Source organism: Hyperolius riggenbachi, chromosome 4 (assembly GCF_040937935.1).
Source record: "Hyperolius riggenbachi isolate aHypRig1 chromosome 4, aHypRig1.pri, whole genome shotgun sequence".
Classification (NCBI taxonomy): Eukaryota; Metazoa; Chordata; class Amphibia; order Anura; family Hyperoliidae; genus Hyperolius; species Hyperolius riggenbachi.
The window spans coordinates 412,297,792-412,321,080 of NC_090649.1; the positions used below are offsets into that span (position 1 = coordinate 412,297,792).

The 23,289-nt window shown below is 44.8% G+C and overlaps 1 protein-coding gene across 3 annotated transcripts in view; it reads right to left on the reverse strand.

The window, feature by feature from the left end:
- Positions 1–23,289, reverse strand: part of VPS54 (VPS54 subunit of GARP complex) — a 128,834-nt gene that overhangs the window by 38,181 nt on the left and 67,364 nt on the right. For all 3 annotated transcript variants that reach the window (XM_068232366.1, XM_068232363.1, XM_068232365.1), the window contains 2 exons: positions 17,048–17,391; positions 4,548–4,677 (listed from right to left, as the gene is read on the reverse strand). In XM_068232366.1, the coding sequence (XP_068088467.1) occupies positions 4,548–4,677; positions 17,048–17,391 (474 nt within the window). The remainder of the gene's footprint in view (positions 1–4,547; positions 4,678–17,047; positions 17,392–23,289) is intronic.

Genomic DNA, 23,289 nt, shown 5'->3' on the forward strand with positions numbered 1-23,289 from the left:
AGAGGTATGTGCTACATGCAGGGGTGACCAGTGGTCAGTGGAAGAGGTATGTGCTACATGCAGCAGGGGACCAGTGGTCAGTGGAAGAGGTATGTGCTACATGCAGCAGGGGACCAGTGGTCAGTGGAAGAGGCATGTGCTACATGCAGGGGTGACCAGTGGTCAGTGGAAGAGGTATGTGCTACATGCAGGGGTGACCAGTGGTCAGTGGAAGAGGCATGCGTTACATGCGGGGGGACCAGTGGTCAGTGGAAGAGTTATGTGCTACATGCGGGGGGACCAGTGGTCAGTGGAAGAGGTATGTGTTACATGCAGCAGGGGACCAGTGGTCAGTGGAAGAGGCATGTGCTACATGCAGGGGTGACCAGTGGTCAGTGGAAGAGGTATGTGCTACATGCAGGAGGGGACCAGTGGTCAGTGGAAGAGGTATGTGCTACATGCAGGAGGGGACCAGTGGTCAGTGGAAGAGGCATGTGCTACATGCAGGGGTGACCAGTGGTTAGTGGAAGAGGTATGTGCTACATGCGGGGGGACCAGTGGTCAGTGGAAGAGGTATGTGCTACATGCAGGAGGGGACCAGTGGTCAGTGGAAGAGGTATGTGCTACATGCAGGAGGGGACCAGTGGTCAGTGGAAGAGTTATGTGCTACATGCGGGGGGACCATTGGTCAGTGGAAGAGGCATGTGCTACATGCAGGGGTGACCAGTGGTCAGTGGAAGAGTTATGTGCTACATGCAGGAGGGGACCAGTGGTCAGTGGAAGAGTTATGTGCTACATGCGGGGGGACCATTGGTCAGTGGAAGAGGCATGTGCTACATGCAGGGGTGACCAGTGGTCAGTGGAAGAGGTATGTGTTACATGCGGGGGGACCAGTCGTCAGTGGAAGAGTTATGTGCTACATGCGGGGGGACCAGTGGTCAGTGGAAGAGGCATGTGCTACATGCGGGGGGACCAGTGGTCAGTGGAAGAGGTATGTGTAACGTGCAGGGAGTGACCAGTGGTCAGTGGAAGAGGTATGTGCTACATGCGGGGGGACCAGTGGTCAGTGGAAGAGATGTGCTACATGCAGGATGGGACCAGTGGTCAGTGGTAGAGGCATGTGCTACATGCAGGGGTGACCAGTGGTCACTGGAAGAGGTATGTGTAACGTGCAGGGAGTGACCAGTGGTCAGTGGAAGAGGTAAGCGCTACAAACGATCGGAAATTATATTGAACCTGTTGGAAATTATCTATTCGACCCGTCTATCTGAAGGAAAGTTGAATGGTGTGTACCACGCATTAGAGAACTCTAGTTGTCAGAGATTGTTTACCCAGACAGATAAAATTGTATTGGCTTCTGCTTAAAGTGGATCCGAGGTGAACTTTTTACACATTGCATAATTGTGTTCCTTTCCTATTGTTTATAGGGCATTCCTCAAGCCAAATACTTTTTTGTTTTTGTTTTAATACTCTAATTCCCTATAAACTAAAAAAGCCACGCCCACAGGTTTTCAGAGAGCCAAGGCAGTAGCAAGGGCTCATTGGAGCTCAGTCTGGGCAGGAGTAGGGGGAAGTGTTACTAGCCATTGATTTGAGAGGCATAGGGGAGGAGGGAGGAGGAGAGGGGATTAGGCTGATGGCTCAAGATACAGATAAGCCTGCCTCTGTGTAATGTTTACAAACAATATGGCTGCTGTCATTGTATCACAGGAATAATCAATCATATTCTATTAAAACTGTTTGCAGCTAGATTTGCTGTGTAAACTACCTAAACTTTACATAAGATATATATAGACAAGTTACTTGTTATAGTTAGTTTTTCATCTCGGATCCGCTTTAAAGAAAATATGTAAAAAAATAAAAAATCAGCCCCTGGGGGGTACTTACCTCGGGAGGGGGAAGCCTCTGGATCCAGCGCTGAAAGACCCCCGAACACTGTTGAGGTAAATATTTACCTACCACGATCCTGCACAGGCGCAGTAGCAGATTCCTGATCGGGCTGAGGCAGAAATAGCAGAGCCTGACGGGTCAGCTCTACTGTGCAGACAACTCAAATCTGTTAGAAATCAGTGCAGTAGGTGGCCTAGTCTATTGATCATTGGATCGTTTTTTGGGAGAAAATAATCACTTTGGACAGAAGATACCGATCAGTAGTGGCAAGTCCAGAGTGGGGGCAAATTGATGGCCCAAAAGTATTGTAATTTATGAATCATTGCAACACTGCAAATCTTCAGCCTCGGCTGCAAAAATACGTGGCCAAAATCAGGGCGTAGATTTCAACTATGGCTGTCCAGAAGAGGTTACAAGGCAATAAATATGGCAGCCTCCATATACCTCTAGCTTCAGGGTGCCTTTAAATAACAACAAAGATATAACGTAAAGCCCATAAATAGTTCAATTAGTACAATATTTTAATTGTATACACAAACTGTTTCTTTATTGCATAATGTATGTGCAATTTTTATTGAAAGTACAATAAAAAAACTTCCTCGTTAAAAAAAAAACAAAAAAAAACAACCATGAGTAATCTCACTTTTATCATTTATATCATCATATAGAGTTGTCATGAAATCTTGCATTTGTATTGACACATACAGTAAAACCCCCATTATACGGCACCAACGGGGATCGGCTGATGCCCGATAAGTGTAGTTTCTGGTTGCTTGAGAGTCAATGTTAAAGATAGGCATAGTTAAAAAAAATGTACTGTACCACACACTGTATACTTTCTATTAATGTTGAAATACAGTAATTAAAAACAAATTACGACAAAGGACAGACTTAGCTTAAAGAGACTATGTAACATTAAAAAGATCCCCTGGGGGGTACTCACCTCGGGTGGGGGAAGCCTCCGGATCCTAATGAGGCTTCCCACGCCATCCTCTGTTCCACGGGGGTCTCGCCGCAGCCCTCCGAACAGCCGGCGACTGTACCGACTGTCAGTTCAATATTTACCTTTGCTGGCTCCAGCGGGGGCGCTGTGGCGGCTTTCCGTTCCGAACTACACAGAAATACCCGATCTCATTCGGGTCCGCTCTACTGCGCAGGCGCAGGACACTTGCGCCTGCGCAGTAGAGCGGACCCGACGGCGATCGGGTATTTCCGTGTAGTTCGGAGCCGACAGCCGTCAGAGCGCCTGCGCAGGAGCCAGGAAGGTAAATATTGACGTCACCGCTGCACGGACTCCACGGAGGGCTGCAGCGAGACCCCTGACGGATGGAGGACGGCGTGGGAAGCCTCATTAGGATCCGGAGGCTTCCCCCACCAGAGGTGAGTACCCCCCAGGGGATCTTTTCATGTTACAGTTCCTCTTTAAAGAGGAGCTGTTAGGTATAAGGTCTCAGAGAAAATAAACACATATATCAGTAGCTAAATATAGGCTGTACTTACATTACATATGCATTTCACTGTCCACGTTTGGATTTCACAGAATTTTTATATAGTATATGCAGAGAATGATGCTCCTGACAGCTCATGGCAGGTTCCATGTTTGTCTGTCTCCTATGAAGCCAAATGTGTAGTCATGTCCTCCCTGCTTTCTGATCACAGAAAAGCTCGTACTGAATAACAGTAGTGTGCAGTGAATATTAATTAGCCATGTGGCTAGGAAAAATAGCGGACTCCTGCAGTGTACTCTGCTGGGAGATTTATCAGTGCTGTGCACTGGACTGAGTTACATGCTATTGTTACTTGACCCTGTAACTTCTCATTAGCAGCCGAGGGGAGAGCCCCAGAATGCTTTGCAGTATGAAATGCGGTTTGCGTCTTCTTAAGAGCTTGGTAATAACAGCTTTGCTGATAAGCACACATCAAATGTAAGAGAGATTTTGATCTTCAGTAATGCCTTTTTGGCTTCCTTCTAAACTGTTTAACACAGGAGAATAGAGGTTTAAATTAGCTTCTGTAGCCTGACAGTTACTCTTTAATGTAACAGAGGCCAGGATTTTTGTTTCTGGTTGCTTGAGACTTTTGGTTACAGCGGATCCGAGATGAAAAATAACTATAACAAGTAACTTGTCTATATATCTTATCTAAAGTTTAGATAGTTTGCACAGCAAATCTAGCTGCAAACAGCTTCAACAGTTTATGATTATTTATTTATGTGATCTGAGAGCGACCATGTTCTGTTTGTCACATTACACACAGGCAAGCTGCTGTACATCTCCAGCCCTCAGCCTTGAAAACTTCACTCCCCTCTCCTCCTCTGAAATCACTGGCTAGTAACCTCCTCCTCCTGCCCAGACTGAGCTCCCATAAGCCCTTACTACTAAGGCTCAGAGTGCCAAGGCACTCTGGAGAAGCTGTGGGCGAGGCTTGTTTAGTTTATAGGGAATTAGAGTATTAAGGCAAAACAGAAAAGTATTTGGCTTGAGGAATGCCCTATAAACTATATGAAAGGAACACAATTATGCAATGAGTAAAGGTTTATCTCGGATCCACTTTAACTGAGTTCTGGATTTATGGGGTTTTACTGTATATGGAAACTCTTGATTTATTTTTGTTTTTTGGTTCACATGGGTTTTCAAAATAATGACAAAGAATAGAATAGCTTGAGGTATGGGATTTACCTTGGCCCTTGCTTGCAGAAACTTTACACATCGGTCATGGCAAATGTCAGAAGCATTGTATAGCAGCTCCTGTATGTTGTTTGCAACTTTGCCAAGCTCCAGATCTGTCAGCTTCATGTCCTCAGTCATTCTGAAAGGAAAAAGGATGCAAAGCATTAGGTGAGAGTGCGTGTAAAAGACTTAAATGCTATTATATATAAAGATATAACAGATGATGGTGATGTCGAGCGGAGATGGTGGAACTTGTGGAAGAGAAATATCTGGTGCAGTGATAAAGGACTACTTAAATAATTCAGAAACATGCCAAGTATCCATTTCTGTCCAACATATGGTGAACACAAGGATGCATTATAAATGGACTTAGTACTACGTACCAGCTTATATATTGAGAAGAAAACACTATATGATGGGGGATGTTTTTCAAAATCCAACCAAAACTGACACTTTTCACAGTAGTCAGTATCCCCTTATCCACATACAGTATATGGCAGAACAATCATTCCCCTAAGCTATATCTGTCAGCATGCTACACGGCAGCATAAGCAGATCAAGTTACTTTACAAGCAGGAGGAATAACAGTAAAACAAAAATCAATTCTATGTGCAGAACAAAATATTCCCACGCTTATATCATACCAATCTGCAGAAGTATTTGTTTCTGTAATTTTATTATCACAATATAGTACTCTTACAGATGAACTTCCTCATGCATCTTTTCTGGAAGTAAAATTCCGTCACTACCACCTGCTGGTGACATCTGGTACTGTTACTCCTTTAGTCAAAACTGAATTTTAATTATGGCTTTGCTAGAACTTCAGGTGCCTAAATGCTCATAGATTTTTCAGATTCAGTTTCCAAAAGATTTGATCACTCCAATGAATCTATTAGAAATAGACTCCCTCAAAATGACTTGCAATTAACATTTTTTGTCCGCTTAACCACATTGCAAAACTGACAGGGAATGTGATAAAAAATTGCTCTGCCCAACCACAAACTATGAATAAAAAACAAACAAGCAAATGAACAACATTTTGGAAATAGTCAATCATATTTTCTAAAAACAAACAAACAAAAGGGTCAATATTTCATGAATGAGGCCAGGGTATGTAACTTATGAGCAGAACTGTAACTCGGTATGCCTAACACTGTAAGAACAGTAATTACCGTAATCCTAATCCTAACTAGGACTTTCCTGGGATCCCATAATTTTATTTCAAGGTTGCAATCGAAACTGCCTCAGGTATACAAGGGTAGGTTTTTTGAGCCAATATACAGCTCCCATACAGACAAACCTACAGCTGTTAAACTTGTTTTCTGTTCCCAGCACTAAGATGTGTTTTTCTCAGCCAAGCCACACTAATGTTATAAACACCAAGTAATTACCACAATTGCGCTACAATATGTCTGCAGATAAAGTGTCATTCAAAGCCCTGGATTTCTATCCTTTAGTCCTCTTGCACACTACATGTGATTCCGATTTGCGATTTTTAATCGATTTTCACATGTGATTCAGATTTGCGATTTTTAATCGGTACAGCATGCTGCGTTTTTTCTGCGTTTTTCTTTTGACAGCATCCAGGGAAAATCGGAATCACAAATCGGGTTTGCAGTGTGCAGGAGGCCTTACAGAGAGGAAAAAAAAAACACAGCCTAGTTCAAAGTTGGAGTGGGACTTTACATACAGATATTCTCATCGAGTCAATCCAGGTAGCTTCTTCATGTTCATAAAATTACCCCATTGGTTTTTTTTTTCATCTTATTGCTGTTAAATGGAATGCTTTAGGCTACAACTGCTCTTCTGGATAAAGGAAGCACTGTTACTGTTGCTACATGATGATGTTTAGATTTAAAGAAGCATACCTACAGTATGTGTTACTGATCAGACCTATCAAAATTCTCCCTGCACTCGAGTGCAACTGCTATCATCATAACTGTTGGCTATAATGTATACCTTAAGTTCCGCATGGCGACATGTTACGATTCAGTGTAATAAGAAGCCTCAGAGAGAACCTCGGCTTGTCTACAGTATCCCTGGGCTGAGCTGCTCTCTTGGAGTCTTCACTGCTAATAGACATCAGTTGCTGTGATAGCTATAGAGAAGCTGCACAGTGGTGCCAGCACTGCCGCTATGTGGTAACAGTTATTGGCATGCACACTGATAGCCCATGGATGTTTTAGATACTGAGAAGGCACAAGATCTGCCCAGCCAGGGATAATCCTGGAACAAGGCGCTGGCTGATGATCACACAGTCTGTGATTCAGGATTTTAAGAGGGACCTGTGATAATGGCAATAGCTTTCGTTCCACATATAATACATTGTAAACATGGATTCTCTACAGAATGCTTATTTCAAGACAAGGATCAATTCAGTATTTTACAAACTGTTTCTGTGAATATTATTTGCAATATCTATTTCATAATTTTGTCTTAGGCTAGGTTCCTATTACATTGGATGCAGAATGGTGAGTTCACACCGTATCCTTAGGGCCTGTTTCCAGTACACGCAGATTGGATGCAGTAAACCGACTCCAATGAATGACTATGGGCCTGTTTCCACTAAACGTGATTTTTCTGATGCGGATTTTCCCATAGGCATTCATTGGAGTCAGTTTCTCTGCATCCATTCTGCGTGTAGTGGAAACAGGACATTAGTGGATATGTTGTGCACTGCCACGTCTGTCAACATATTTACACTGCTCACCATAGTGCTTCTGGTCCGCCGTCATCATTAGGGTCCATCTCTGCTGCCACTGTCCCTCATCTCCACTGCGCAGGATAAGCACAAGGATATATAGATCAGAGTCCCGGCATCAGGCTCCCATTGGTTTGCAACAGGAAGAATGCTCATTAGTAGTTTACTGAGTGGTGGACCAATGAGAATCCTCCCTGTTGCTAGAGAGGATTCCCATTAGTCTTTTGAAATCCAATGGGATCCTAATGCTTCTGCCGGGACTCTGATTTAAATATCAGCACTTGTCCCTGTGCAGTGTAGCCAAGAGTCAGTGGCAGCAACGGCCGTAAGAGGACTGAAGACACAGAAAACAGGTGAGTAGAGCAGAAACATATGTGGCGACAAGCCTTGTGAGAATGGACACTATCCGTTCTTATAGGCTTCCATTGACTACATCTGCATCTGCTTCACTGGTGATCAGAAAATTATTGTGCATGTTCCAAATTTGCACTGCCCTTACCTAAACGGTTCAAACAGACAAGTGTCCAAGGATCGTAAAACTAACTAAGGTTACCTGAATATGTCCGTTTTTTTGTAACTAGTGTGGGAACCTCACATTACTGTGCAATTATATTATTGAAAGCAATAGAATATCTTATGCTAGGTATACAACAATTTCCTGTCAGATTGATGGTTGAATCGATAATTTCCGGCTTTTCCAGTCTGCTCCCAATCAATAACGGGATCGATTTTGTGCAAAAGTGATCTGCAAATTGATCCTGCTGTAGATCAGGAGCAGTTCAGGCATGTTGAAAATCATTCGTTTGACCCATCAATCTGAATTGAATGGAATATACCTAGCATTAGGCCCCGTAAACACAAGCCAATATTCACTTCTGATCCACCCAATGAAATGATTGGATTGTCTGAGAATAGAAATTGAATCTCTTATGTAGAATGATATAAAACAATTGATAAACAACTGTTTATAAGATATTGATTGATCAGTTGTGCTGGTAAATGTGTATGTTGTGGTGTGCGTAGATGCAAACACCTGACAGATGTAAAGTGAAAAGAACAGGAACCCACAGGAACGTGCTTGCATCAAAGGATCGGATAGAAGAGTCATCATACGTGTGTATGCAGATTTGGCATTCATGTCTATTTCACCACCAATTGGGAATTTCATTGGAATGATTCACTGCCCAATACACTGACTGCAGCCTTAGTTCTTCTGCTAGAAGTCTCTACTGCTGGTGTCCATCCCAAGATTCCTTATTGGATGCATCACTTTTTAACCAAGTATATAGGGAAAGATGAGACCGAAAATGGAAGCATTTATGTAGCGTACAATGCAGTTGATGCACAAAAATGTGGTAATATTGTCATGCGCAGACAGTGCACAGCAATATTACCATTACTACCTGAAGCATGTACTACTAGTTACGCTATTAGAGCAACCCTCTGAACTCGAGCAGCACAAGCATTGCTATGGAAATGTGCGCTACTAAGAAGCTCGCGTTAGGAGTACACTAATAGCATAATTCGCGGTACACGTTGTCAGTAGTAATGGTAACATTGCCATGCGCTGTCTGTGCATGGCAATATTACCGCATTTTTGTGCATCAACCCCTTAGTGTGCTTAACCACTTGAGGACCACAGTCTTTTCGCCCCTTAAGGACCAGAGCCTTTTTCTCCATTCAGACCACTGCAGCTTTCACGGTTTATTGCTCGGTCATACAACCTACCACCTAAATGAATTTTACCTCCTTTTCTTGTCACTAATACAGCTTTCTTTTGCTGCTATTTGATTGCTGCTGCGAGTTTTAGTTTTTATTATATTCATCAAAAAAGACATGAATTTTGGCAAAAAAATGACTTTTTTAACTTGCTGTGCTGACATTTTTCAAATAAAGTAAAATTTCCTATACATTTGAGCGCGAAAGTTATTCTGCTACATGTCTTTGATAAAAAAAAACCATTCAGTGTATATTTATTGGATTGGGTAAAAGTTATAGCGTTTACAAACTATGGTGCCAAAAGTGAATTTTCCCATTTTCAAGCATCTCTGACTTTTCTGCGCACCTGTCAGGTTTCATGAGGGGCTAAAATTCCAGGATAGTACAAATACCCCCCAAATGACCCCATTTTGGAAAGAAGACATCCCAAAGTATTCAGTGAGAGGCATGGTGAGTTCATAGAAGATTTTATTTTTTGTCACAAGTTAGCGGAAAATGACACTTTCTGACAAAAAAAAGAAAAAAAAAAAGTTTCCATTTCTTCTAACTTGCGACAAAAAAAAAAATGAAATCTGCCACAGACTCACTATGCTCCTCTCTGAATACCTTGAAGTGTCTACTTTCCAAAATGGGGTCATTTGTGGGGTGTGTTCACTGTCCTGGCATTTTGGAGGGTGCCTAATTGTAAGCACCCCTGTAAAGCCTAAAGATGCTCATTGGACTTTTGGCCCCTTAGCGCAGTTAGGCTGCAAAAAAGTGCCACACATGTGGTATTGCCGTACTCAGGAGAAGTAGTATAATGTGTTTTGGGGTGTATTTTTACACATACCCATGCTGGGTGGGAGAAATATCTCTGTAAATGACAATTGTTTTATTTTTTTTACACACAATTGTCTATTTATAGAGATATTTCTCCCACTCAGCATGGGTATGTGGAAAAATACACCCCAAAACACATTATACTACTTCTCCTGAGTACGGCGATACCACATGTGTGGCACTTTTTTGCACCCTAACTGCGCTAAGGGGCCCAAAGTTCAATGAGTACCTTTAGGATTTCACAGGTCATTTTGAGAAATTTCGTTTCAAGACTACTCCTCACGCTTTAGGGCCCCTAAAATGCCAGGACAGTATAGGAACCCCACAAATTACCCCATTTTAGAAAGAAGACACCCCAAGGTATTCCGTTAGGAGGATGGTGAGTTCATAGAAGATTTTTTTTTTTGTCACAAGTTAGCGGAAATTGATTTTAATTGTTTTTTTCACAAAGTGTCATTTTCCGCTAACTTGTGACAAAAAATAAAATCTTCTATGAACTCACCATACTCCTAACGGAATACCTTGGGGTGTCTTCTTTCTAAAATGGGGTCATTTGTGGGATTCCTATACTGCCCTGGCATTTTAGGGGCCCTAAATCGTGAGGAGTAGTCTTGAAACCAAATGTCGCAAAATGACCTGTGAAATCCTAAAGGTACTCATTGGACTTTGGGCCTCTTAGCGCACTTAGGGTGCAAAAAAGTGCCACACATGTGGTACCGCCGTACTCAGGAGAAGTAGTATAATGTGTTTTGGGGTGTATTTTTACACATACCCATGCTGGGTGGGAGAAATATCTCTGTAAATGACAATTGTTTGATTTTTTTTACACACAATTGTCCTTTTACAGAGATATTTCTCCCACCCAGCATGGGTATGTGTAAAAATACACCCCAAAACACAATATACTACTTCTTTTGAGTACGGCGATACCACATGTGTGACACTTTTTTGCAACCTAGGTGCGCTAAGGGGCCTAACGTCCTATTCACAGGTCATTTTGAGGCATTTGGATTCTAGACTACTGCTCACGGTTTAGGGCTTCTAAAATGCCAGGGCAGTATAGGAACCCCACAAGTGACCCCATTTTAGAAAGAAGACACCCCAAGGTATTCTGTTAGGAGTATGGTGAGTTCATAGAAGATTTTTTTTTTGTCACAAGTTAGCGGAAAATGACACTTTGTGAAAAAAAAAACAATACATATCAATTTCCGCTAACTTGTGACAAAAAATAAAATCTTCTATGAACTCATCATACACCTAACAGAATACCTTGGGGTGTCTTCTTTCTAAAATGGGGTCACTTGTGGGGTTCCTATACTGCCCTGGCATTTTACGGGCCCAAAACTGTGAGTATAAACATACATATATCCAGGCACATCGCCTCTAGTTAGGACATTAAATAAATTATTAGGGAAAGGGAGGTGCTGAAGGGGGTGTGGCTAGAAAACAGCAAAAATCTATTAACCCTTCGCACACTCACATGCAAATGTTCAAACAATTGCATTCACAGATTCACTCATCCAGGCACAACTGTTATCCCTACAGCTAAATTAAAAGCCAGGGTTTTAGTTCACAGAAGAATGCATTCTTATGCTTAATCACCTATACTGCGCAGAAGTACCCAGGTAAACATAGGTGTCCTAACTCTGGCCCTGTAACATGCATAGTGCAGACATGCAAACACATTCATTGCATCAAACCGATCAATGGATTAGGAGCACACATCCTAACTTCCTCTCCTGGGAAAGACAGTGCATCTTACCAATCGCACAAGGGAGCTAACATTATGTGTCCATGTGCACCATGCGCATACACCAGCATAAGCTGTCTGCATGCTGACAAACATACAGGGGAAGGGGGAGTGCACCGAATTGGACCCTAGCCACAGGGGTCAATGATAAGAATAAACATACATATATCCAGGCACATCGCCTCTAGTTAGGACATTAAATAAATTATTAGGGAAAGGGAGGTGCTGAAGGGGGTGTGGCTAGAAAACAGCAAAAATCTATTAACCCTTCGCACACTCACATGCAAATGTTCAAACAATTGCATTCACAGATTCACTCATCCAGGCACAACTGTTATCCCTACAGCTAAATTAAAAGCCAGGGTTTTAGTTCACAGAAGAATGCATTCTTATGCTTAATCACCTATACTGCGCAGAAGTACCCAGGTAAACATAGGTGTCCTAACTCTGGCCCTGTAACATGCATAGTGCAGACATGCAAACACATTCATTGCATCAAACCTATCAATGGATTAGGAGCACACATCCTAACTTCCTCTCCTGGGAAAGACAGTGCATCTTACCAATCGCACAAGGGAGCTAATGTTATGTGTCCATGTGCACAATGCGCATACACCAGCATAAGCTGTCTGCATGCTGACAAACATACAGGGGAAGGGGGAGTGCACCGAATTGGACCCTAGCCACAGGGGTCAATGATAAGAATAAACATACATATATCCAGGCACATCGCCTCTAGTTAGGACATTAAATAAATTATTAGGGAAAGGGAGGTGCTGAAGGGGGTGTGGCTAGAAAACAGCAAAAATCTATTAACCCTTCGCACACTCACATGCAAATGTTCAAACAATTGCATTCACAGATTCACTCATCCAGGCACAACTGTTATCCCTACAGCTAAATTAAAACCCTGGCTTTTAATTTAGCTGTAGGGATAACAGTTGTGCCTGGATGAGTGAATCTGTGAATGCAATTGTTTGAACATTTGCATGTGAGTGTGCGAAGGGTTAATAGATCAAAACTGTGAGTAGTCTGGAAACCAAATTTCTCAAAATGACTGATCAGGGGTATAAGCATCTGCAAATTTTGATGACAGGTGGTCTATGAGGGGGCAAATTTTGTGGAACCGGTCATAAGCAGGGTGGCCTCTTAGATGACAGGATGTTTTGGGCCTGATCTGATGGATAGGAGTGCTAGGGGGGTGACAGGAGGTGATTGATGGGTGTCTCAGGGGGCGGTTAGAGGGAAAAATAGATGAAATCAATGCACTGGGAAGGTGATCGGAAGGGGGTCTGAGGGGGATCTGAGGGATTGGCCGAGTGATCAGGAGCCCACACGGGGCAAATTAGGGCCTGATCTGATGGGTAGGTGTGCTAGGGGGTGACAGGAGGTGATTGATGGGTGTCTCAAGGTGTGATTAGAGGGGGAAAATAGATGCAAGCAATGCACTAGCGAGGTGATCAGGGCTGGGGTCTGAGGACGTTCTGAGGTGTGGGCGGGTGATTGGGTGCCCGCAAGGGGCAGATTAGGGTCTAATCTGATGGGTAACCGTGACAGGTGGTGATAGGGGGTGATTGATGGGTAATTAGTGGGTGTTTAGAGGAGAGAAGAGATGTAAACGATGGATTTGGGAGGTGATCTGATGTCGGATCTGCGGGCGATCTATTGGTGTGGGTGGGTGATCAGATTGCCCGCAAGAGGCAGGTTAGGGGCTGATTGATGGGTGGCAGTGACAGGGGGTGATTGATGGGTGGCAGTGACAGGGGGTGATTGACAGGTGATTGACAGGTGATCATTGGGTTATTACAGGGAATAACAGATGTAAATATTGCACTGGCGAATTGATAAAGGGGGGTCTGAGGGCAATCTGAGCGTGTGGGCGGGTGATTGGGTGCCCGCAAGGGGCAGATTAGGGTCTAATCTGATGGGTAAGTGACAGGTGGTGATAGGGGGTGATTGATGGGTAATTAGTGGGTGTTTAGAGGAGAGAATAGATGTAAACGATGCATTTGGGAGGTGATCTGATGTCGGATCTGCGGGCGATCTATTGGTGTGGGTGGGTGATCAGATTGCCCGCAAGGGGCAGGTTAGGGGCTGATTGATGGGTGGCAGTGACAGGGGGTGATTGATGGGTGGCAGTGACAGGGGGTGATTGATAGGTGATTGACAGGTGATCAGTGGGTTATTACAGGGAATAACAGATGTAAATATTGCACTGGCGAATTGATAAAGGGGGGTCTGAGGGAAATCTGAGCGTGTGGGCGGGTGATTGGGTGCCCGCAAGGGGCAGATTAGGGTCTAATCTGATGGGTAACAGTGACAGGTGGTGATAGGGGGTGATTGATGGGTAATTAGTGGGTGTTTAGAGGAGAGAAGAGATGTAAACACTGCACTTGGGAGGTGATCTGATGTCGGATCTGCGGGCGATCTATTGGTGTGGGTGGGTGATCAGATTGCCCGCAAGGGGCAGGTTAGGGGCTGATTGATGGGTAGCAATGACAGGGGGTGATTGACGGGTGATTGACAGGTGATTGACAGGTGATTGACAGGTGATCAGGGGGGATAGATGCATACAGTACACGGGGGGGGGGGGTCTGGGGAGAATCTGAGGGGTGGGGGGTGATCAGGAGGGGGCAGTGGGCAGGGGGGAGATAAAAAAAAAATAGCGTTGACAGATAGTGACAGGGAGTGATTGATGGGTGATTAGGGGGGTGACTGGGTGCAAACAGTGGTCTGGGGGGTGGGCAGGGGGGGGTCTGAGGGGTGCTGTGGGCGATCAGGGGGCAGGGGGGGGGAAATCAGTGTGCTTTGGTGCAGACTAGGGTGGCTGCAGCCTGCCCTGGTGGTCCCTCGGACACTGGGACCACCAGGGCAGGAGGCAGCCAGTATAATAGGCTTTGTATACATTACAAAGCCTATTATACTATGTACATGCAGCGATCCGGGTGCTAGTAACCCGCCGGCGCTTCCGAACGGCCGGCGGGTTACTACGAGCGGTGGGCGGAGCCAGTGCCCGGCGGCTGATCGCGTCACGAATGACGCGATCGCCGCATAGCCACTCCCGCAGCCGCCCCCGCCGATGGGCGTATTGCGGTCGTTTGGGCCCAGTCTTTGCCGCCGCCCATCGGCTGGGGGCGGTCGGCAAGTGGTTAAGGTGGTATAAAACACTGACATAATATTAAATAAAAACATGTTTTCCTACTTTTTATATGCCATACGGTTAGCATATTTGCTTTTGTGCATAAGTATTATTATTCATTTAGAAATTATACATTTCTAAAGTACACTTATTTTACTCTGAGAGCTGACTTTGCATTTCATTTATAACTGCTTTATTCATCCTCTAACTTAATCAGAAAGCATCAGAAAGCATTTATGCTTGTCTGACTTTGTTCAGGGGACCTGGCAGTGTGAGAGAAGGCTTTGTTTACATTTCTCACTTGATACAATTAAACACAAGATAACATTATGTAAAGTTCGGAAGAGGCCAGCTTTGCTGTCAGGGAAGCTTCTAAAGCCTGTGTTAACCCTTTGAATGCAGTTCTAGTAAAAAAAAATGCTGGTCGTATATAATATGCTGTAAATAATCTATTAGAGCAAAGTAGAAATGCTGGGTTTCATTCCGCTTTAAAATGGGGCTCTGATGCATAATGCAATGTAACTGCAGTACTGTTTTTGTCTCATTTTATAATACTGGCATGTGAATGTTGAAATGTTCAGTATAGGGTGTTACTCTTGAAATGAGCTACACTCTGTCCAGATCCACTTCTGAAATATGTTAGAACTCTATGTTCCTTGCTGCTTTTAGTTTGCCCTTTCCTACACTCTAATTGGTCTGCACTGATCTGCTTGTGCAGATTGCACCAACATATAGAGCTCAAGAGTCCATTTCTTAGTATAAACAGTGAATGTCACATGCCAGTATTTTAAAGCACAGCAAAAAAGTAGTAAGGCCTGGCACCCACTTATGATTGCAAAATGCTCTCAAAAACGCTAACAACTTTGCAAGTGATTTCAGGGAAAGTAATTTTGGAACCTACTTCATTTATGAAATCGCTCCAAACACTGCATGTAGGGTGACTGCGATTTTGGCAAATTGCAATAGCTTCTGTGGGATCATGCCCATTTTCTTTCAGCAGCTAATCGCTTTTGGAATCATCGGCAATATCAAGTAAGCATAAAAATCATTGCTAAAAGCTCTGTAGTGGGTCCCACACATATTGCATTACTGATCCTCCCACACCTTCAGATTGTAAGCCTTTGGCATGGTCTTTCCACCCTTAGTGGCACGGTCTTTCCACCCTTGCTTCCCACACAGCACCTCTGCCCGCAGGCCGCTTGACTGCCTTCTCCACCACCACCAACAGGGTCCAGGACTCCAGGTAGATTCATGAATTTTTAAGGCCGCTGCTAACAGCGGCCGCTATACTACTTTTTCTGGTGCGTGTACATGCCTGCCTAATTTTTCTGGCTGCACTGCCGCTGCAACAACAAAGCAAAAGGCATGTACATGTGCCAATTCTCCTTCGTGATCATTACCTTGCCGCGGTGAAGGGACTTGCGTATCAAAATGAAGCAATGGCCGCCGGCTGTATGAGTGTCTCATATAGCCGTGGGGGGGAGGGGGCACTGCACTCTCGCCATGGTGCGCACCAGTCCAGAATGGCCATCACAACACAAACAGCTGTTTTTTTCGGTGCGTTACACAGTGAGTTTGGTGTGTCAGTATGAAGCAGTACTCTAATTACACTCCCTGATTGATGTATACACATGCAAGATGTTTTAAAGCACTTTAGGCCTGCAATTTAGCATTCAATGGGATTTCTGCCCTTAAAGCGCTGCTTTGCGTCAAATCTAGATTTTTCCCTGGGACTTTTGGCGTCTAGTTTTCAAAGTTCACCTCCCCATTGAAGTCTATTGCGGTACGCAGAAGTTCGCGCGAACCCAACTTTTGCGGAAGTTCGCGTTTGCGGTTCACGAACCGAAAATCGGAGGTTCGGGCCATTCGTGGCCGGGATCTTTTAAATATGCAATTCAGAGAAAATTAAACTGCGCAAGCACTGAGCGCTACTGGTGATGGAAGAGCAATCATGAGAGGTGCGCAGTGCGCCTGTGCATGCGCACAATCTTATGGAGGGGAGAGCAGAGGCCTGGCACAGAGCAGAACTGCATCATGGTACCTAACAGGGGCTAACCGCTAGAAGAAGCCCCAGGTGAGTGAAACTTTTTTTTTGTGTGCAGTTTATGTATAACATGCATTCAGGGAAAATTGAGCAGTAAAACAGGTCCGTTTATGATTTTTCGTGTACACAATGACAAAATGTAAGGGCTTAGTAAACTGTAGTATATAAAACTCAAAAAGCTGGGAAATAACACAGTATCAGGTGCGGTTGCCCTACAGGTAGGCACACATCATACAATTTGCAGACACACCTTCTTCGGCAATGTTTAGCGTTATACTTATCAGATGTAATTTCACAAGGAGTTTCACAAAGTTCTACAAGTAGTAGTTTTACTCACATTATTTCTACTCCCCCCGGGGTAACTGAAGGCAGTGTGTGATCTTTGCTGGAAGAGGAGTCAGTAGTGCATTCGGGATCAGATACAGAATCGGTGCCAGAAGGCTCGCTACTGCTGGGTGATGCATTCCTTTGAAAGTTAGTGTTGGTAGCAGCGTTGGGAAGCTCACCTTCGCTGAATGCATCACTTATAAACAGGCCTTCGTGAGTCAAATAAGCCAGATCGCTGTCCACATTGCTTTCTCTGCCCACGGCTTTCTGAGCTGCCGTTACCTCCATTTCTCTGATCCGCTGGTTCTTATCCAACACCGTAAGGACGACACTTCGAATAACATTTAATGTGGCCTGTGCAAGACACAAAAGACAGTTACATAGTGAAGATAGTAACACAAACTCTATACACTGGACTCTTATTTAAAGGTGAAAAAGAAAACACCCTTCGACAGAGAGGTCTACAAGCCCCTGAGACATTGGTGGTTTACAACTTGTTCTATTAAGAATACAATGGTCAGACTGGTTTAAGCTGACGGAATGGCTACAATAACTCATAACTACTCTATACAAATGTGGTGCACAGAAAAGCATCTTCGAGTGTGCTATTTCTCTAACCACTAGGTCAGGGCCATTATTACAAAAAAAATGTAAACCAAGTGTGAACATGTAGATCTAATGATAGGTATACACACACGATACAATTTTCTGGAAGATTTACCTGCCAGATCGATTTTTTCCAACATGTCCGATCTGAATTTCGATCGATTTTCCGATCCATTTCCATAGAAGTGAATGCAAATTGATTGGAAAATCGATCGAAATTCAGATCGGACATGTTGAAAAAAATCGATCTGGCAGGTAAATCTGCCCAAAAATTGTAACGTGTGTACCCAGCATACGATACACAGATGAACTACAAGTGATGTCTTTCTTATGAAACTGTCCTAGTAGGTATTATTAATATTACAGCTCTGACCGGATCTGGACAAGTCCATCTATTAAAGCGGTATAAAACCCTGACATAATATTCAATAAAAACATGTTTTCCTACTTTTTATATGCCATATGGTTATCATATTTGCTTTTGTGCATAAGTATTATTATTGATTTAGAAATTACAAGTTCCCAAAGTTCACTTTTATTGGTCTGAGAGCTGACAATGCATTTTATTCATAACAGGAATATTCATATTTTAATTTAAGCACAAATACTTTCTTAACCTCTTGAGGACTGCAGGGCTAAACCCCCCTAGTGACCAGGCAATTTTTAGTTTAAAAGGCCACTGCAGCTTTAAGGCCAAGCTGCAGGGCCGCGCAACATAGCACACGAGTGATTCCCCCCCCCTTTTCTCCCCACCAACAGAGCTCTCTGTTGGTGGGGTCTGATCGCTCCCCCCATGTTTATTTTTTTTTTAATAAATATTTGTGTTGCACTTTTAAAAAAAAAAAAAACCCTCTTCCTTTAAATCCCTTCCCTCCCTCGCTCCCTCCCTCCCCACAGCCGGCCAATTACGGCGATCGGCTGTCATAGGCTTCTGCCTATGAGAGCCGATCGCTCTCTTGTCCCCCAGGGGGACAGCCGTGTCACACGGCTGTCCCCAGTGCAGCGCTGCTGCTGATTGCAGCGCTGCACAGAGTAAATAGACGGCGATCACGCCGTCTAACAGTCTCCCGAGCGGCAATAGCCGCTCGGAGACTGAAGGCGGGGCGGAGCTCCGCCCCCCAAGCAGGAGATGCGCGCGCAGCCTGCGCGCGATCTCCTGCAAAACAGAGCCCCAGGACTTTACGCCAATTGGCGTTAGGCGGTCCTGGGGCTGCCGCCGCGGCCACGCCTACTGGCGTGACGCGGTCGGCAAGAGGTTAATGTCTGTCTGTGTTCAGGAGAGTCTGCACAGAATGTGTCACATACCTCACTTGATACAATTCAGTAAATACAAGATAACATTATCTCTAGTTCAGATACGTCCAGCATTCTCCCGGCAGGGAATTTGTCCTCTGTTAACCCTTTGAATGCTGTTCTAGAAAAAATTGGTGGTAGTATATAATATGCTGTAAATAATCTTTTTGAGCAAATAAGAAATGCTGGGTTTCATTCCGCTTAACCTCCCTAATGGCATTCCCGACCCTGGCTCGGGGTGAAAACAACATGCTGCGAGTGGTAACCCAGAGCTTAGATCAGGGCAACCGCCGGACAGGTTACTGCAGAGCATGCAGCGGAGTGGCACTTCATACTCACGTCCCTGAGAGAATTTGGACAGTCTCCTCCATGGCTCTTGATCCCTCGTGTAATATCGCTGTGTGTCACATAACAACAGACGGCGATCTCACCATGGGGATAGAGGTTCCCCCGGAGGACAGGAGGAAGAAAAGTAGTGCTGGATCCCGGGAGGTGAGTTTTGTACAGAGGCTGCCGGTACTGTGGCTGAAGGTTCCTCTGACTTGTGATTAGTACTGAAATTTATGGTCTAAAAGTAACAAAACAAAAAAAAAAAAAAGTCATTGCTTTTAGACGCTAAAATTCAGAACTAATCATACCGCCAGGGAGGTTAATGGGCAGTTAGACTGTTCCACTGCTGTCCAGGGAACAATTTTGAAAATAAAGGAAATTCTTAGAGTCCTCATGAGGAAGTGTACTAGTCCAAAACCTGTCACAGCTGTCAGAATAATACTAGGTACTAGAAGTAACAGTTACATAGGGAAAAATATATTTATAATGCATCTTATTCTGGAACAAATGAACAGTTTGTACATATCCATATACATGAATTTAAAATTTTACACATTTTCATAATAGTGGCCCTTTAAGAACAAAGTTAAGGCGACAGTAGGGACAAGCCAGACTGGACAGCTGGAAAAACTTAACCTGATCCAATAACTCCTGAATTCTGTTGAGGTTGTACCTGATGCCAACATCATGAATTCATAAATCCAACCTACCGTGTGTCAGTGGTTCAGGCAGCTGGTGATTTTGGACGCTGATAAAGCAGGAAACTTGTAGCCATGGCCGTTTCTACGGCCGTGCGGGGCGTGCCGCCGCCCGGGGCGCTGCTGGGAGGGGGGCGCTGTGATGGAGGGGGAGCTGCAGCCGCGGGGAGGGCAGCCCGACCTCTCCCTCCCTTCCTCTCACCGGGCCGCCCTCCGTGTGATCCCCCCTCGCAGTGCAGAGTAATGCAGCAGGGAAGCGCTATGCAAAACTACTCACCTCGCTGGCTCCAAGCGCTGCTCTCTCACCGCCAGTCTCATCTCTCCATACACGCTGATACACACACATGCTGCTAAACAGGAAGCAGCGTGTGTGTGTATCAGTGTGTAGGCAGAGAGGAGACTGGCGGCGAGAGAGCAGCGCTTGGAGCCAGCGAGGTGAGTAGTTTTGCATAGCGCTTCCCTGCTGCATTACTCTGCACTGCGAGGGGGGATCGCACGGAGGGCGGCCCGGGGAGAGGAAGGGAGGGAGAGGTCGGGCTGCCCTCCCCGCGGCTCCCCCCTCCATCATGGGGGGCACCTACCTAAACTATACTGGGGCAGCTACCTATCTAACCTATCCTGTGGGGCACCTACCTATCTAACCTATCCTGGGGGGCACCTACTTAATCTAACCTATCCTGGGGGGCACCTACCTAATCTAACCTATCCTGGGGGCACCTACCTAATCTAACCTATCCTGGGGGCACCTACCTAATCTAACTTATACTGGGGGCACCTACCTAATCTAACCTATACTGGGGGCACCTACCTATCTAACCTATCCTGGGGGGCACCTACCTATCTAACCTATCCTGGGGGGCACCTACCTAATCTAACCTATACTGGGGGGCACCTACCTAATCTAACCTATACTGGGGGGCACCTACCTATCTAACCTAAACTGGGTGGCAGCTACCTATCTAACCTATACTGGGGGCACCTACGTAATCTAACCTATACTGGGGGCACCTACCTATCTAACCTATACTGGGTGGCAGCTACCTATCTAACCTATACTGGGGGCACCTACGTAATCTAACCTATACTGGGGGCACCTACCTAATCTAACCTATACTGGGGGGCAGCTACCTATCTAACCTATACTGGGGGCAGCTACCTATCTAACCTATACTGGGGGGCAGCTACCTATCTAACCTATACTGGGGGGCAGCTACCTACTATCTAACCTATACTGGGGGCACCTACCTAACCTATACTGGGGGGCAGCTACCTAATATTACCTATACTGAGGGGGCAGCTACCTAATCTAACCTATACTGGGGGGCACCTACCTATCTAACCTAAACTGGGGGGCAGCTACCTATCTAACCTATACTGGGGGGCACCTACCTATGTAACCTATACTGGGTGGCAGCTACCTATCTAACCTATACTGGGGGGCACCTACCTAACCTATACTGGGGGGCAGCTACCTATCTAACCTATAGTGGGAGCATTAACTTATCTAACCTGTATTGGGGGCACCTACCTACCTAGCTAGTCTATACAGGTGACAACTATACTGGCTACCTATATTGGAGGCACCTACCTAACTAACCTATACTGGGGGCATCTACCTATCTAACCTATGCTGGGGGCAACTATTCTGGCTACCTATATTAGAGGCACCCACCTAGCTAACCTGTACTGGGGACACCTACCTATCTAACTTATACCGGGGACGCCTGTCTATCTAACCTATACTGTGGGCAACTATACTGGCTACCTATGCTGGAGGCACCTACCTGGCTAACCTATACCGGAGGCAACTATACTGGCTCACCTATGCCTGGCTACCTATACTGGGGGGACATATAGCTGGCTACCTATACTGGGGTACCTATTCTGGGGGAATCTATACTGAGTGCAACTAGACATGGCTAACCTACACTGCGGGCACCCATACCTTGCTTCGGGGGGGGGGGGGGGGGCGCAATTTTTACACCCTCGCCCTGGGTGCATTTTAGCCTAGAAACTGCACTGCTTGTAGCACTAATGTACAACTGACAAGTCAGCACAAATTTTGTGATGCAATCATGTCAACATGGAGTAAAACCACCTCCTTGTGGAGACCATGTTGTGCAGAAGTCAGGCTGCTTTGAGAGGAAAGTGAGGCCCTACCCTGTATTAGTATGGTCTTCCTAGCATCTCAGACTGCTCAATACATCGAAGTGTCAAGTTCTACTACGGTCAGCAAGAACAGAAAGCATTGAAATGCATGTGTTTTCTCATAGCCTGGTCAGCTTCTATGGTACAGGACTGTTTTTACAAAACACACTGTGGACAATGCATTAGGAAAACACAATCTGTTACAACATTGAGATGTGAACATGTCCACACAGTCCTAAGGTTTGTCATAAGTCATAAAAATGCACTGCATTCACTACGCATGCACTAACGTCCGCAATACACATTGGGCTTGATTCACTAAACCGTGATAACTCAAATATCACACCTTATGAAAAGATATCACACCATATAAAAGTTAACACACCTTATCAGAGTAGCATAGCGAGCGCTACAAACCTATGCCTGCTAATTGGCAATGGCACTTGTCCTGCCATGAGCTCCTGTGGGTTCGTAGCACTCGCTATGCTACTCTGATAAGGCGTGTTAACTTCGATAAGGTGTGATATCTTTGATAAGGTGTGATATTTGCGTTATCACGCTTTAGTGAATGAAGCCCATTGTGTGAATGAGACCATTTCAGGTTTTAGGCTAAGTCATGATAAAAAAAATTCAACTATAACATTTTTATTTTTAACCTCCCTGGCGGTTTGATCATTTCCAGATTTTAGGGTCTAAAAGTGGTGCAATTTTTTGGCATGCTTTTAGATGCTAAAATCAAGAATAAAGCATTTACTCACCTCCCTGGAATCCAGTGCTGCAATTTTCCCTCCGTCCTCCAGTTGGCGCTGTAACGCTACAGTGAGATTGCCGTCATGATGACAGGCGGCGATCTCACCAGGGGGATTGCAGAGCATCCGAAGACAGGAAGGAGAATGGCTGCCGTTGCCTGGATCCCGGGGGAGGAGAGTTAAATTGCCTACTGCATGCTGCACTCTGCATAGAGCTCCTGGCGGCTACCATGAGTAAAGCTCGGGGTTAACACTCCTGGCTGATTTTTCCACTCCGAGCCTGACTCGGGGATACCACCAGGGAGGTTAATCTAGGTGACATTTGCCCTCACTTCTTATATTATGAATTGTTGTCACTGAAAAGGTGAGTGAACTTTTCTCACCGTAACACAAACAGCAATAAAAAGTGTTTTATTACTGGCTGTACT